This window comes from Polyodon spathula, chromosome 15, assembly GCF_017654505.1.
Source record: "Polyodon spathula isolate WHYD16114869_AA chromosome 15, ASM1765450v1, whole genome shotgun sequence".
In the NCBI taxonomy this organism is placed as follows: domain Eukaryota; kingdom Metazoa; phylum Chordata; class Actinopteri; order Acipenseriformes; family Polyodontidae; genus Polyodon; species Polyodon spathula.
The window spans coordinates 19761350-19777442 of record NC_054548.1 but is presented as its reverse complement, the minus strand read 5'-3'; the positions used below and the strand labels follow the sequence as shown (position 1 = coordinate 19777442).

The window sequence follows — 16093 nt, the reverse complement described above, 5'->3', positions numbered from 1 at the left end:
TTATTGAATAGGGTAGATTTTATCACTACACCCATTTTTTTTTTTTTAATATATACACACACATTTGAAAAAGTTGCATCACAACCATTAATACAACCACTCAGTGGTTTGGAGTGGCCTTTGGTAAAACACAATTGAAGAAAACGTAGATAACTTGACTAATCACTGTATGAATGCATCAGGTATGCTGACGATTATCGATACCATGGGTCATGCTGCATATTCTATAAACCTACAGAAGGGCATTTACAGCTATGGTCAAACGTTTTTCATCCCTCTATAGAACTAACTAATTTTACTTCATAAAAGTAAAATGAAACCTGCTGAATAACTGTATGTTAACATACTGAATTACATACCACTTTGTAGTTTTCCATATATTGAATGAAAAATTGAAAAATCTGGCATTTTGAAATCCAACATGAAATACTGTACTATTATTATGGCTTTTTTTTTTTTAATTAATAGGCAATGCAAAATATTTGGCCACAGCTGTAGAACTAACAAAATGCTAACTAACCGTTTAGCATTTTGTTCTATAGCTGTAAGCAGTATTATCATTTTGTTTCATTTAGCTGTTTGCTCATCATGTTGATTCCCAACCATTTGCTTCCTTCATTAAAATATGATGTACCTGTTAAATGTCCGCACATCATTTTGTCCTGGCTGTTGAAGAGCTGCCTGTACTTTAGCCGGGAGGACTGCGGGACAGCCCAATCCACACAAGCAGCAGCGGACGCTGCACTGGATGCTGCACTGGAATACATTAAAATAAAGGCACATTTAAAAACCCTACTTGCTTGATTGCACAGCTGAAGTGTGTCTAAGTGACTTTCATTTTTATAGTTTGACCCCAGGGTTATAGATGAAAAGAAAAACACACAGCTTAAAGTTGTCAATAACCAGTATACATTGCACAATACAAACAAATACAAATAGGAGGTATAGAACGAAATATAAGTTTTTAGGTGCTTTTATTTAGTTTCACCCATCAACTATACATACGCAATGGAAACATTTTTACTGAATAATGCAAAAGCTTCAAGATTTTTTTTTTTTTTATTACTAACTTATGCTAACACTACAAAAGTATAATGACCAAAAACAAAATGAGCACAATGCCACACATGGTAAAACTTACAGTAAACAGTTCATATCAAAACAGGGAAAGCAAGCGAGGTTCTTCATGTTGCTGCTGACCTCAGCTGGGTGTCTTTCTGGAATCTGCCTGGGTGTTTTATCATGAGCAGAGGAGCAGGAGCAGGGGGCAAGTCTCAATCTAATCTTATCCTACCAGAAGCAGTGCACTGCAACTACAACAGAAGATATTCTTTTACCCAGTTTACACTAGCCACCTTTAAGCAGGCTGTAAGGCATCCAAGGTCTTTCTTTGGTAGTGTAAATGCAGCCATCCTATAAGTGGCCTGCTTCAGAGGGGGGCTCTGCGACGGCTTTAGTCTGTTTTTTGCTCTATTGTGAACGCATCGGCCCCTGAGACTGCTCATGTTTGCCATGTACACTCGTGGGCAACACCCCATTGTCAGCGTCAAACAGGCGCAGACAACAGCTACAGGAAGTTGGGATTGTTACTCGGACAGCAGAACCAAAAAATATATTTGACAGAACGCCGAGAGACAGAGGATTCCAAAATACATATACATTTGTGCTATAACGTGAAAACACATTTGAACTTGTGTATAATTTGTGGGAACAATGTGAAAAAAGCCTAGTTGCCATGAAACATTATTTTTCACACATATCTACAAATGTAACCTGTGGTCGTATTTTGATACTTATGAGGAAATGATCGGTTTTGTGGGTACCTCAATCTAGAATTAAACAAATCATTGCAGTAAACATTACAGTAATTCATGGGGAGAATAGTCTCTTGTTTAAAAGGAAAATGCTTTTAGGCCTAAACATACTGCCTGTTTATTTATACGCATCACGGTACTAACAATCATACAACTTTAAAAACAAAGCCGCAAGCTTAGCTTAATTTTTTTATTGCTATTTAACGAATGACTTTCGCTTTGGCTTAATAGCAAAAAAAAAGTTTTTTTTCACGGGTAAGAAAATAAACAAGACTTATTGCTTACTTAATTGGCACGGACTGACCACCTTGAAGTAGACACATACAAGTGACACAAATGACAGGCTTCACGTTGATTTAAACACTTTTGCATCAGTGTTTTGGTGACGCAAGGTGTGGTCATTGGGCACGCACTACAGTTCAGGGGCTATGTGCACACATACAGAGCCAAACCCAGCTTGGATCTGTGGTTAAGTGCAAATAGTTAGACCCAAAGCCAGCTCAGGTCCAAGTTGTTAGTGTAAACAGAGTGTTTAAATGCACATCCATATGCTAACTTGAGCTGCTCCTAGCTACAAGTCTAAAAGCTATGGATCCAGGACTTGGTAAGATAACATTTACCACTGTAAAAAGGCGGTGCTATAGCATAGCATGGATACCTTGCCAAAATTGTAACAGGGAGAGCCCAAAACAGATGGGGATCCCCCATCAAATGGACAACTACTAGTATTATACATTTGTGCATATGATTAAGAACAAAACAAAACAAAAAAAAAAAAAAACACACACACTTTCAGAATACAACTGTTTTTTTACTATGTAAAATAGTATCTTATTCAATTCGTAATCTCTATCTCCTTGGGTTACTTACTTTGCAACGTCAAATGACTGGGCTTTTTGTAGTTTTGGTCCAGATCGGTTTAAGGAAGAACTCTTGAGTGTTGCAGCAGCAGCTAGTGTAAAAACAAAGAGGCACAATATAATTTAAAAACCACTACACCCACTGACAAACAAATGAAGAACTGTCTGAATTGATCCCCTTCAGATGATGACCCACATTCTGAAAGCTTAGTAATCGGAAATAGCAACTTTTTTTTAAAGCGCGGAGGCGCTAATTTTAATTACAAAAATAAAACGAAAACAAACACCTATAGCTCTTACGAGCACTAACTAAAACACAAACTGGAACCTTCTCTAACAAGCCGGACAGCTAAGCTGTTTACCGGCACAAAACAAAACAAGCACAGTTTAAACCGCAAAACAAAAAGGTTTACACACTACTACCTGTTCTTTAACTTCGGCTGTACACACTCGCACAGTTGGGCTTCTTCACACTGCAGCAGCCCAGAGCAGACCGACTACCTTTTTTAAATACCCTGCACCTGGCTCTAATTTACAACGTCAACCAGATGCAGGGAATAATTAACATTAAACACGACTAACAAATTACACAATAATTAAACTAAACAAACGTGCATACGGATGTGTTTTTGGCAGGGAGGATTTTAACCCCCTCCCTGACTTGTTACAGTAAGATCATATTTTCTTCAACCATACAACCGTATATTCCAGGTGTATCCGAACTTACTGTTTGAGGGGTGACTGAAACAATAACCACATTGTCATTGGGGAGACAAAAAGCTTCCTTATGGATAAACAGATAAATACATAATACAATCTGCAGAGTCTCCTGAACAACTGCAAAGAGCAGCACCAAAAACACATCTGTACAGAAAATCAGAGTTTTCTTCCTCTGCTTTAAAAGGATGTGTATGCTTGTCATAATGATTACTTTTCCCACACAATTAGAACGCCCTTTAAGATTTGACAAGCCATTTATACTGTACAACACAGTTCTCCAGGTTTTTAAAAGGCATACTTTTATTCACTGGTGTAGAGGTAAATAAACAAATTGGTAAATGCCTGTTTGGTGGAGTTGAACAGATGGATTGAACAGATAAACATGAACAGATACATTGATACCGTCTCTCAGTCAACCAGACTGAGCCCCTCCCCCTATACTGTTCACATGAGAAATCACAGATCCGAGCGAAGCAAAAGAAAGAGTGAAGCAGAACAGAGCGGAGGATATTATGAGCGGAACTGTCACCGCTTTGCTCCGCTCACATTCTCTGAACACAACACAGATGAGATGCTTAATTGGAGACTGAAGTTAATGAGAAGCAATTACCCTCCGCTGTATGAATTAAAACAGTTTGCTGCTTTTCATACAAAAAAATGAGAAAAAGGTGGTTGCGTAGAAGATTTATACTGGACCTAGACGCCCCTCATAAAACAAGGGAGTGTTTGTACAGTATGTATCTGTTAGCCTATTTGTTTTTCTATGGGTCTCTCGCTATATCGCAGCCAAATCGAGTGGGTGGTGTATAACAAACCCATCAAAACAACTGATAACTGTGTTAAAATAGCAAAAGTGGCATGATGGGGTTCTGCATCTTCCACTGGCCTAGAGATTGTAGCAAAAGACAACACCCTGTACCTGCCAGTCTACCTCTTTAAATCTCAGTCCATACCAAACTACAAAAGTGAAAAGCAGCAACAGAACCTCACTACAAACAAAACACTGCATCACATTACTGAGCAGTCAAAATTTATAATTTTAGATTTTTAACATTATGTCCCAACAGTTGTAATGGGTTTCTTATTGAATCTCCCATTTGATGGATATGTGGATTTACCTGAATGAGCAAAGCCAGGCAGAGGCTGGATCATCACAGGTGCCCCATTAGCCATTGGCGGCACTGCTGACGGAACAGATTTCCCCAAAGGGGGCGACATTCCAACTCCTGCTATTCCAGGTATAGCAGCCATGCCGCCCATTCCTTCAGAAAGAGAGATTTACATCATAGAATGTGTCCCAACTGCAGTTACTTTTAGTCAGCCTGTACAGAGGCTTCACTGATGCACCAAATGAAAGTCTTAAAAAAAAGGGTCTAAAACATTATTCAAACTTAAGATAAATAACCCATGAAGGGGGTTGTTCACATATACCCGTATAAAGGTTCTGTCAAACAAAAAACAGTAACAGGATTGAACACCAATGAGACTGTAGTAAAATGTATAATCCATCATCCGTCTCTGACAATTGTTGAAAACTACTTGCTCTAGCTCATATAAACCTTCCAAAACTTACAAACACCACCATTTTAAATGTGCTCTTATGAATCACTGTATCTTTCCTGGCATTAAAAAAAGGATAAGACTAATTCTTTAATGCTACAAGATAAGTATGCAAGCAAGGATACAAGCAACATATAAAGAATACATTTCTGTGCTGCAGACTTGAGCTGCATATTGATTAAATGTTTGATTAACAGCTCACGGTCTACACTTCTGTGTCAAACAGGCCCAGCTGTGACTTATCAACTCCAAGCTGCATAGATCACTACCCCTGATGGCCAACATTCACTACAGGGTGTTATCATTAAGTTTTTTTCACAATGGAGATAAATTAATGCATATTCTATTTGAAACTTTGTTTCAAATAGAATATGCATTCATTTGTGTTTTTGTGAAAATATGTAGTAGAGAATCTGCCACTCCAACTGGGATATCCCACCTGCTGTGTTTGGTTGCAGGGAAAAACAGCTGGTAATTGGCCAGCAGCCGGTCCCTAAACAGCAGGTGGGCGTGTTCCAGTGAAGCGTCATGTACAAAAGGGTCCCAGATATACCCCTCAGGGCTGCTGCAAAGCTATAGGATTCAGATTGTCTGTGCTACTGAATGAGAACTGGAAAATATCAAAATTCCTCTGGTCACCGTGTATGTTAACCGGGTTTGCAGGCTTGGCATTAAGAAGTCAACTCTTCTGACAACCATGTGTATATCTGGGGTCAGAATTGTTCTGTGAAAAGGAAGCCAAAACCACCAGCCACCGTGTGTATATCCGGAGTTGAGGTTTGGTCAACGTAAATAGGAACAGAGATTCATTTGGGATTTTAGATCCCCCAAGTATAGTAGTGAGGTGTATAAGCGGGACCGCTTGTCGTATTGACGGCAACTTTTGTTTGATTGTTTTGCAGAGCGTTTTATTTTACCTTTTGTACACTCTGTCGTATGTCCTCTGAGCTACCGTGGTCGTGTTAAGTGACTTTTCTGGTATATATGAATAAAACCTGCGCGCTGGATTGGTGTGTCAACTACAACCTCCGTCTCCATCTCCAGTTTCTCCTGTCAAGAAGCGAATACCCACACCCTCCATTATACCGTGTTACAAGATCCATGACCAGGTTCCAGGTTTAACCCGACTACATACCAGTTAAGACAAGCACAAGATGAAACTGAATACACTTATAGGGAGAAGCAAACCTGACCTACCCTAATGACCTATCCTGCACACTTACCAAACCCTGGAGCAGCAGGAAGGGGGGGTTGTTTCATGACAAGGGGCAGTGAAGGAGGGAGCGAATGACCCTGCAGTTTCAGTTTAATCAGCTTCATGGCGATGGAGAACTCATGCTGGTCCATCCTCCCATCATTGTTCATGTCAGCCAGGGCCCTGCACAGAGACAAGAGGTAACATTTCTCTGGCATGCTGAGAACCACATGCACATCCCTGCCTCTGATAGGCAAAATATTCTCTGTCATGCAGTTTGACTGTTCAATGGTTAAACGGCATAGTAACATGTAACAAAATTTTTAAAAATATATTGTAAAATAAAACTACTGAAAATATTTTGATTAAAGATGTTTGTGTATCTTGGTGGGGTGTGAGAAGGCTCAGGATATATTATGTATCTGTGGCATGTCAGTTTCTAGAAGGTGCTGCGCATCTGACTGGTGCTTTTTATTTAAGCTTGCATATTATTGGACAAAGTCATCTGCCATCTGGGGTGTTGTTTATTGGCTTATAATGGGGTGTACACATTACTAAGCATTGGACACAATCAGTGTACTATTATTTACAGTGTTAAGTTTGCTCTTATTACTACGGTTCTATGGCTGGTTCACGCAAAAGAAAAAAACACAACCGCAGCGACAGAGAAGCCAGTGGCATGTTCGATTGCTATTATTTTTTATCGGTATATGTACATATGTGTAGAGGGGGCGGGGGTGTCAAGTACCACAGACAAGAGTAAGTGACCCGTGGTACAAAAAGTTTAAAAACCACCTGGCATCTACTATTGCAGAAACAGATTACAATATTTTACTAAGACAATCGAAGTTAACAGAATGCGCATATATATCTTTCAAAAATAGACATGTTACTAGTTTATATTTATCAATTAACTAAATGCAAAGTGAGTGAACAGAAGAAAAATCTACATCAAATCCATATTTGGTGTGATCACCCTGGGTCGTTGTCATGCTGCAGAATAAATTTGGGGCCAATCAGATGCCTCCCCGATGGTATTGCATGATGGATAAGCATCTGCCTGTAAATCTCAGCATTGAGGAGACCATTAATTCTGACCAAATCCCCAACTCCATTTGCAGAAATGCAGCCCCAAACTTGCAAGGAACCTCCACCATGTTTCACTGTTGCCTGCAGACACTCATTCATGTACCGCTCTCCAGCCCTTCGGCGAACAAACTGCCTTCTGCTACAGCCAAATATTTCAAATTTTGACTCATCAGCCCAGAGCACCTGCTGCCATTTTTCTGCACCCCAGTTCCTGTGTTTTCATGCATAGTTGAGTCGCTTGGCCTTGTTTCCACGTCGGAGATATGGCTTTTTGGCCGCAAGTCTTCCATGAAGACCACTTCTGACCAGACTTCTCCGGACAGTAGATGGGTGTACCAGGGTCCCACTGTTTTCTGCCAATTCTGAGCTGATGGCATTGCTGGACATCTTCCAATTGCGAAGGGAAGTAAGCATGATGTGTCTCATCTGCTGCAGTAAGTTTCCTTGGCCGACCACTGCGTCTACGGTCCTCAACGTTGCCCGTTTCTTTGTGCTTCTTCAAAAGAGCTTGGACAGCATATCTTGAAACCCCTGTCTGCCTCGAAATTTCTGCCTGGGAGAGACCTTGCTGATGCAGTATAACTACCTTGTGTCTTGTTGCTGTGCTCAGTCTTGCCATGGTGTATGACTTTTGACAGTAAACTGTCTTCAGCAACCTCACCTTGTTAGCTGAGTTTGGCTGTTCCTCACCCAGTTTTATTCCTCCTACACAGCTGTTTCTGTTTCAGTTAATGATTGTGTTTCAACCTACATATTGAATTGATGATCATTAGCACCTGTTTGGTATAATTGTTTAATCATACACCTGACTATATGCCTACAAAATTCCTGACTTTGTGCAAGTGTACCTAGAAGAATTGATGCTATTTTGAAGGCAAATGGTGGTCACACCAGGTATGGATTTGATTTAGATTTTTCTTCTGTTCACTCACTTTGCATTTTGTTAATTGATAAATATAAACTATTAAAATGTCTATTTTGAAAGCATTCTTACTTTATAGCATTTTTTCACACCTGCCTAAAACTTTTGCACAGTACTCTGTGTGTGTGTGTGTGTGTGTATACACATATACATATACATACACAGCTCTGGAAAAAATTAAGGGACCACTGCAAAATTATCAGTTTCTCTGGTTTTACTATTTATAGGTATGTGTTTGGGTAAAGTGAACATTTTTGTTTTATTCTATAAACTACTGACAACAATTCTCCCAAATTCTAAATAAAAATATTGTCATTTAGAGCATTTATTTGCAGAAAATGACAATTGGTCAAAATAACAAAAAAGATGCAGTGTTGTCAGACCTCGAATAATGCAAAGAAAATAAGTTTATATTCATTTTTAAACAACACAATACTAATGTTTTAACTTAGGAAGTGTTCAGAAATCAATATTTGGTGGAACAACCCTGATTTTCAATCACAGCTTTCATGCGTCTTGGCGTGCTCTCCACCAGTGTTTCACATTGATGTTGGGTGACTTTTTGCCACTCCTGGCACAAAAATTCAAGCAGCTCGGCTTTGTTTGATGGCTTGTGAACATCCATCTTCCTCTTGATCACATTCCAGAGGTTTTTAAATGGGGTCAGGTCTGGAGATTGGGCTGGCCATGACAGGGTCTTGATCTGGTGGTCCTCCATCCACACCTTGATTGACCTGGCTGTGTGGCATGGAGCATTTTCCTGCTGGAAAAACCAATCCTCAGAGTTGGGGAACATTGTCAGAGCAGAAGGAAGCAAGTTTTCTTCCAGGACAACCTTGTTCTTGGCTTGATTCATGTGCCCTTCACCAAACAAATCTGCCCAATTCCAGCCTTGCTGAAGCACCCCCAGATGACTCCAATTTTCAGCTTTGCCCAACACCTGGTCGTCTAATGGTTCGACGGAGACCTGGAGAGGCCTACAAGCCACAGTGTCTCGCACCCACTGTGAAATGTGGTGGAGGATCGGTGATGATTTGGGGGTGCTTCAGCAAGGCTGGAATCGGGCAGCTTTGTCATGAATCAAGCCAAGTACAAGGTTGTCCTGGAAGAAAACTTGCTTCCTTCTGCTCTGACAATGTTCCCCAACTCTGAGGATTGGTTTTTCCAGCAGGACAATGCTCCATGCCACACAGCCAGGTCAATCAAGGTGTGGATGGAGGACCACCAGATCAAGACCCTGTCATGGCCAGCCCAATCTCCAGACCTGAACCCCATTGAAAACCTCTGGAATGTGATCAAGAGGAAGATGGATGTTCACAAGCCATCAAACAAAGCCGAGCTGCTTGAATTTTTGCTCCAGGAGTGGCATAAAGTCACCCAACATCAATGTGAAAGACTGGTGGAGAGCATGCCAAGACGCATGAAAGCTGTGATTGAAAATCAGGGTTATTCCACCAAATATTGATTTCTGAACTCTTCCTAAGTTAAAACATTAGTATTGTGTTGTTTAAAAATGAATATGAACTTATTTTCTTTGCATTATTCGAGGTCTGACAACACTGCATCTTTTTTGTTATTTTGACCAGTTGTCATTTTCTGCAAATAAATGCTCTAAATGACAATATTTTTATTTGGAATTTGGGAGAAATGTTGTCAGTAGTTTATAGAATAAAACAAAAATGTTCATTTTACCCAAACACATACCTATAAATAGTAAAACCAGAGAAACTGATAATTTTGCAGTGGTCTCTTAATTTTTTCCAGAGCTGTATATATATATATATATATATATATATATATATATATATATATATATATATATATATATATATATATATATATATATATATATATACACACACACACACACACACACACACACACACACACACACAGTGCAGTGCCTTGCAAAAGTGTTCAGACCCCTGACCAATTCTCTCACATATTAATGAATTACAAATGGTACATTGAAATTTCGTTCTGTTTGACATTTTATTTTAAAACACTGAAACTCAAAATCAATTATTATAAGGTGACATTGGTTTTATGTTGGGAAATATTTTTAAGAAAAATTAAAAAACTGAAATATCTTGCTTGCATAAGTATTCAACCCCCACACATTAATATTTGGTAGAGCCACCTTTCGCTGCAATAACAGCTTTAAGTCTTTTGGGGCAAGTATGTACCAGCTTTGCACACAGTGTCGGAGTGATTTTGGCCCATTCTTCTTGGCAGATTTGCTCCAGGTTGTTCAGGTTGGTTGGACTACGCTTGTGGACCGCAATTTTCAAATAGTGCCACAGATTCTCAATGGGATTGAGATCAGGACTTTGACTGGGCCACTGTAGGACATTCACCTTTTTGTTCTTGAGCCACTCCAATGTTGCTTTGGCCTTGTGCTTGGGATCATTGTCCTGCTGAAAGGTGAATTTCCTCCCAAGCTTCAGTTTTTTAGCGGACTGAAGCAGATTCTTCCTTCAGTTGTAACAAGATGCCCAGTCCCTGCTGATGAGAAGCCCCCCCCACATGATGCTGCCACCACCATACTTCACTGTAGGGATGGTGTGTCTTGAGGCATGGGCAGTGTTAGGTTTGCGCCACACATAGCGCTTTAAGTTTTGGCCAAAAAGCTCCATCATGGTCTCATCTGACACAAAACCTTTTCCCACATCACAGCTGGGTCACTCTCATGCTTTCTGGCAAACTCAAGACATGCTTTCAAATGGTACTTTTTGAGTAACGGCTTCTTTCTTGCCACCCTCCCATACAGGCCAGTGTTATGCAGAGCTCGTGATATGGTTGACTGGTGCACCATTACTCCATTCCCAGCCACTGAACTCTGTAGCTTCTTCAAAGTGATTGTTGGCTTCTCTCACTAGTCTCCTTCTTGTTTGAGCACTGAGTTTTGAGGGACAGCCTTTTCTTGGCAGTGCCTGGGTGGTGTGATGCAGCTTCCACTTCTGATTATTGATCCAACTGTGCTCACTGAGATATCCAAACACTTGGATATTATTTTGTACCCTTTCCCTAATCTATGCATTTGTATTACTTCATCTCTAACTTCTCTAGAATGCTCTTTGATCTTCATTTTCCTTCAGATTGACACCCTTACCAATGATCCTTCAACAGTGGGGTTTTTATCCGGAAAATGGTTTATGGGTGGTTCAATGGTTCAAGGTAATTGTGTCCTCATTAGGGCAAATTCTTTCATCGGTGCAAACTGGGAGCTTCCACAGCACAGGGGTTGAATACTTATGCAAGCAAGATATTTCAGTTTTTTATTTCCCTTAAAAATATTTCCCAACATAAAACCAATGCCACCTTACAATAACCGATTCTGAGTTTCAGTATTTAAAAATAAAATATCAAACAGAACGTAATTTAAATGTGCCATTTCTAATTCGGTAATATGAGACGGAGACGCTGTATACGCACACATATGACAGAACAGTAACTTTAAAGTCCATAATCTATATATATATAATATAAATATATTCTCTATATATATATATATATATATACTATATATAGATATGTAACATACATACACACACACACACACACACATACATACACATACACACACACATACAGTATATATTCAAAAAGCACGTCTAGGTACTCGAGAAAGAGGGAGGGAGCAAGGACTTACCATATTTGTGCAAGAATGGGAGGGGGAAGTCCAGACTGAAGAAAGAAATTTCTTGCTTGATCACCTGTTGAATAAATATAGAACCAGTTAACTGCACAACCACTAAATTAACAGCAATACAGAAGAGCTGGACACTTAACTACTTTTAGTGTTTACTGTAAATTTAGTTATTAACCTCACAGACCCCTTCACTGAGGGCTTTATTTAAATCTTGATACTGATATAAACACCCCTGCCCTGTAAAGCCCCTTTCACAACCCAGTATAATGTGGGTCGGCTACACAATTTCACACTGATTTTTGAAGAAGCAGGGTCGACCTGGGTGACAGAAACAAGTAAATGCCTGTACGCGACGCCCCTGAAGCAGCTTGTTACAGACGCTTCCATCCACGCTCATCTGGACTGAATCATCAGCCCAAATGTTAAACAGAGCAATTGGTTCATCATCCCTGCTGTAATCTGGCTCACTGTGTTTCTCAAATTAACAAAAATATGGCTAAACAGAAATGTTCCTTGCAGAAGTGAAACCTTCACGCAGGTGTGGCTGTTTGTTACTTTGTCCGTTTACGAACACCTATCATGCATTTTGGCTTGCTTGACCTTGTTCAAAGCTGGTCGACCCACATCCCGAGGTGGGTCGATGCCAACCCAGGTATGACCAAAGTAAGACCCAGGTATGTGGTTTCACACTACACAGGACTGTGACCCGAGTAGCCAGAACCCAGGACGGGACCCTGGTAGGAGCATCAATGTGAAAGGGAATTTAGTACATAATGATCTTGTTGGTATTTTCTCTTCAAGAGGGGTTTGTTTAAACTTTTAAAATCATTAAATACTATATAAAATGAGCAGCTTTATGGATTTTATGATGGCAATTTAAAGAACCCATACAGATTGGAAACAATTAAATTTAGCCAAAATAAAATACATAACACAAGATAAAGAATAACTATTCATTGTAATACTGGTATTCATAACGAAGTATTCATTGTAATACCAGTATTCACCCTGGCACTAATCACAATGCTTCTTTTCTTTTTCTGTGAGTGCAATAAAAAAGTAAAAAAGGTCAATTCAGGAGCTGTATAATCATAGAGTTATTTTCAGTATGCGGTAGAACGCTGTGTAACAATTAAAAGATTAAATGGTCTACTTTAATGCACTGGCCTCCATCTGTCCTCCCTTACCAGTGATAAACCCAGACGTGGGATTCAAGCTGTAAAACTGCTGATCATGTTTATTTCGCTCCTCCGCAGTGATGACCCAGACATCCAGGCCCCCTATTAATGGAAAAACACAAGACACATACATTACAATAAAATATATACAGTAAATGCATCTTGTAAACTAATTTCTAAAAATGATGCGCCATGCTAATGTTAGAGAATGTTATAAAGCAAAACTATATTAAGTTTAAAAGCTGTAGCACGTTATTCACATACACAATACCTGTAAAATATACCTATCAAATAAACCAACTAGTGCAACCTTTAAAACATGAACAGAGGTGCTCTTCATGTTTCAAACACATAGAACCTTACTTTAATCTGAACATCACTTAGTCCCAAGCAACTAAAACAGAGCAAGTACAATGCTCAATCCATCAACCAAAATATAGAATAATTTACACCCTAAGCTGAAGTCACATTGATTGTGTAGGGATGAAAAATGCAAATCTAACATTTACATTGCTTTAATATCAGCTTGGGCAACTCTCTTCCAACCAGTTTTGCAGAGTGGGGTAAACTGAATTGTCAGCAAAGACAGTTCCATGCTCCTTTGCCGCCCGAGGACGGGAGCTCCCAGGGGGCAGTGCACAATTGGCTGAGCGCCGCCGGGGGGGAGGGAGAGTTCAGTCAGCCAGGGTGTCCTTGGCTCACCGCACACCAGCGACCTCTGTGGTCTGGCTGGGCACCTGTGTGCTTGCCTGTAAGCTGCACAGGGCTGCGTTGTCCTCCGACGCTATAGCTCTGTGTGGCTGCATGGCGAGTCTGCAGTGTATAAAAAAGCAGACTGCTAACGGCACAAGCTTCGGAGGACAGCGTGAGTTTGTCTTCACCACTCCCGAGTCAGCACAGGGGTGGTAGCGGTGAGCTGAGCTAAACCAAATAATTGGACACTACTAAATTGGGGAGAAAAATAACAAAAAACTAAACTGGCAACTACTAAATTTAAAAAAAAATAAAATAAATTGTTCCATGCATGTTTTATTAACTTAAACGCAAATGTGTACAGGATAAACATGCATCACAACAGGTTAAACTTAAAAAAAAAAAAAAAAAAAAAAAAAAAAAAAAAAAAGAAACCTGAAACATTCTTAACATAACTCATTTATTGCACACATTTAGGTGAAAGGCTTATTGAAATGGGCCGTCTTTTTTGAAGTTAAAAAATTGGTCTGGTTGTTATTTTAATAATGCCTGCACATGGTTCTTCATTGCAGAGCATTCTTATTGTCATTTTATTGAGTGATTCCAAAAAGCAATTCATGGAAATTGTCCAAAGGAATTGGCAATAGAAGTATTTAAAAAATATACAGTAGATCCTTGCAAAATAAATACTAGGGTAGCACCTGGCATCTGCTTTGTTTGAAAACAAAACAAAGCATATTGTAGCTTTAGAAAACACACACGCACAGTTTGAACCCTGTGTTTATGTATATGCGATACCTCCTGTACAGTTTCCCCCCACCAAGCACACTAAACCCCACAGCCCAGAAAACCTGTCTTAATTGTTAGAGGTCCTACCGACACCTGTACCTTTCTCCATAATATTGTTATTATGATATAATAAACACAGTTATGCTGTATGCTCTTTGGAGGGAGGGAGTGAGCAAGCAAGTGATACAACCTTGAAATGATGCATTTTAATTGCTGAAGAGGAATTTTTTCCATATACAAAGGTTTTATGGAACATTTGGGGGGGGGGGGGGGGGGGGGGGGGGGGGGGGGGGGGGGGGGGGGGGGGCTGTATTCCTTCGGGAAGAACAGTTTGTGCAATAAGAAAATAAATAAAACACAACAACATCTACTAATATTAAAATGTCACACAGTTTGAGCAATCCCAACCTCTCCAGTTCAGTTACTGCATTAAGATACCTTACACACATGATAGTAACATATAGCAATCTTGTCTGTTCTAGTTATTCTAATACTATGTACAATAATGCCACTCATTTTATTAGGTCATGAAAGTTTTATGAACAGAAAACATGAACATACAGAACAGGATTGTAAAGCAAATGAAATACAGGTTTGCCCAATTAGTATTACTGAGCTCAGAAAGGATAATGAAAGGAAACTGAATACCAAAGGCAGCAGGGCATTTGTAATTGAGACATATAGAGAGAACAGCAGTGAGAATTAGGCAGACTGCAGAGTGCTAAGCACTTGCCCTAGGGGTACCAAATTACAAGACCCCATTCAGCAGCACTTACCACTTCCACTGGGCTGAGTGCCTTAAAGGTTAAAAAATAAATAAATAAATAAAAAACAAAATCAAACGGGGGATAAAATTTACATGAGCTCTTTGGGAGCAAAAAAGCAAATTCAATATATGGAAGGCTGCAAATATGTCAAATAGCTTACCCCCAAAAGGTGTTGAAAACTGAGCCATAATTCAGTCAACTTGAGCTTCCCAGTAGATCCCTACAAAAAAGATCAAAACAAAAGGTGTTAAAAATCCAGTGCTGACTAGCTCAGAGACCAAATCCAGAATATTTTCAATACTGAACATCTGTAACCACTGCACATGAAACACAACTGAGCGTTCATTTCTTTCAAGTAAACTGATGTTAAACGGTTTTAACCATCCTATGCATCGTCAGTAAAATAGTATAGCAGACTTCACTTACTGTTTAGTCATTTCTATTACATCTTTGTATAATTGTACATTCAGTTACTTACAGAATTCAGTTACAGTGATGTATCAAGATGCTGTACTATAATTGGTTAAACAAAATATATAAAATGGTCCTCACAAAGTTTGGCATTTTCAGTTAAACATTTAGTACAATACTTCTGCTTGTAATGTTTACACTTTCACAGCTGTAATTTCAATATATGACGGTAGGGTGTTCAAGTACCAGTGAGTCTTCCAGGCCAGCCATGTAATTCAGTAGACCAACAACCAATAAAGGTTCACAGCAATGAAGCGCTCACTCAGTTTAACAAAGGAGTCCTCAAATGTCAAACTGATCTGAAAAGTCAGAACAGTCAGTACAATACCTTTATTGTAGATATAAAATGGGTTGTTTGCCCCAGTTCTTCCTGAAAGTTTTTA

General features: G+C 39.5%; 1 protein-coding gene across 1 annotated transcript in view; it reads right to left on the bottom strand.

Annotated features, from left to right (window-relative positions):
* Positions 1-16093, bottom strand: part of itsn1 (intersectin 1 (SH3 domain protein)) — a 76005-nt gene that overhangs the window by 42705 nt on the left and 17207 nt on the right. Inside the window, exons 2-8 of the mRNA XM_041271605.1 lie at positions 15400-15459; positions 13000-13092; positions 11813-11876; positions 6178-6332; positions 4513-4656; positions 2685-2766; positions 635-756 (exon numbers count right to left, since the gene is read on the bottom strand). Of these exons, the coding sequence (XP_041127539.1) occupies positions 635-756; positions 2685-2766; positions 4513-4656; positions 6178-6332; positions 11813-11876; positions 13000-13092; positions 15400-15427 (688 nt within the window). The 5' untranslated portion in view covers positions 15428-15459. The remainder of the gene's footprint in view (positions 1-634; positions 757-2684; positions 2767-4512; positions 4657-6177; positions 6333-11812; positions 11877-12999; positions 13093-15399; positions 15460-16093) is intronic.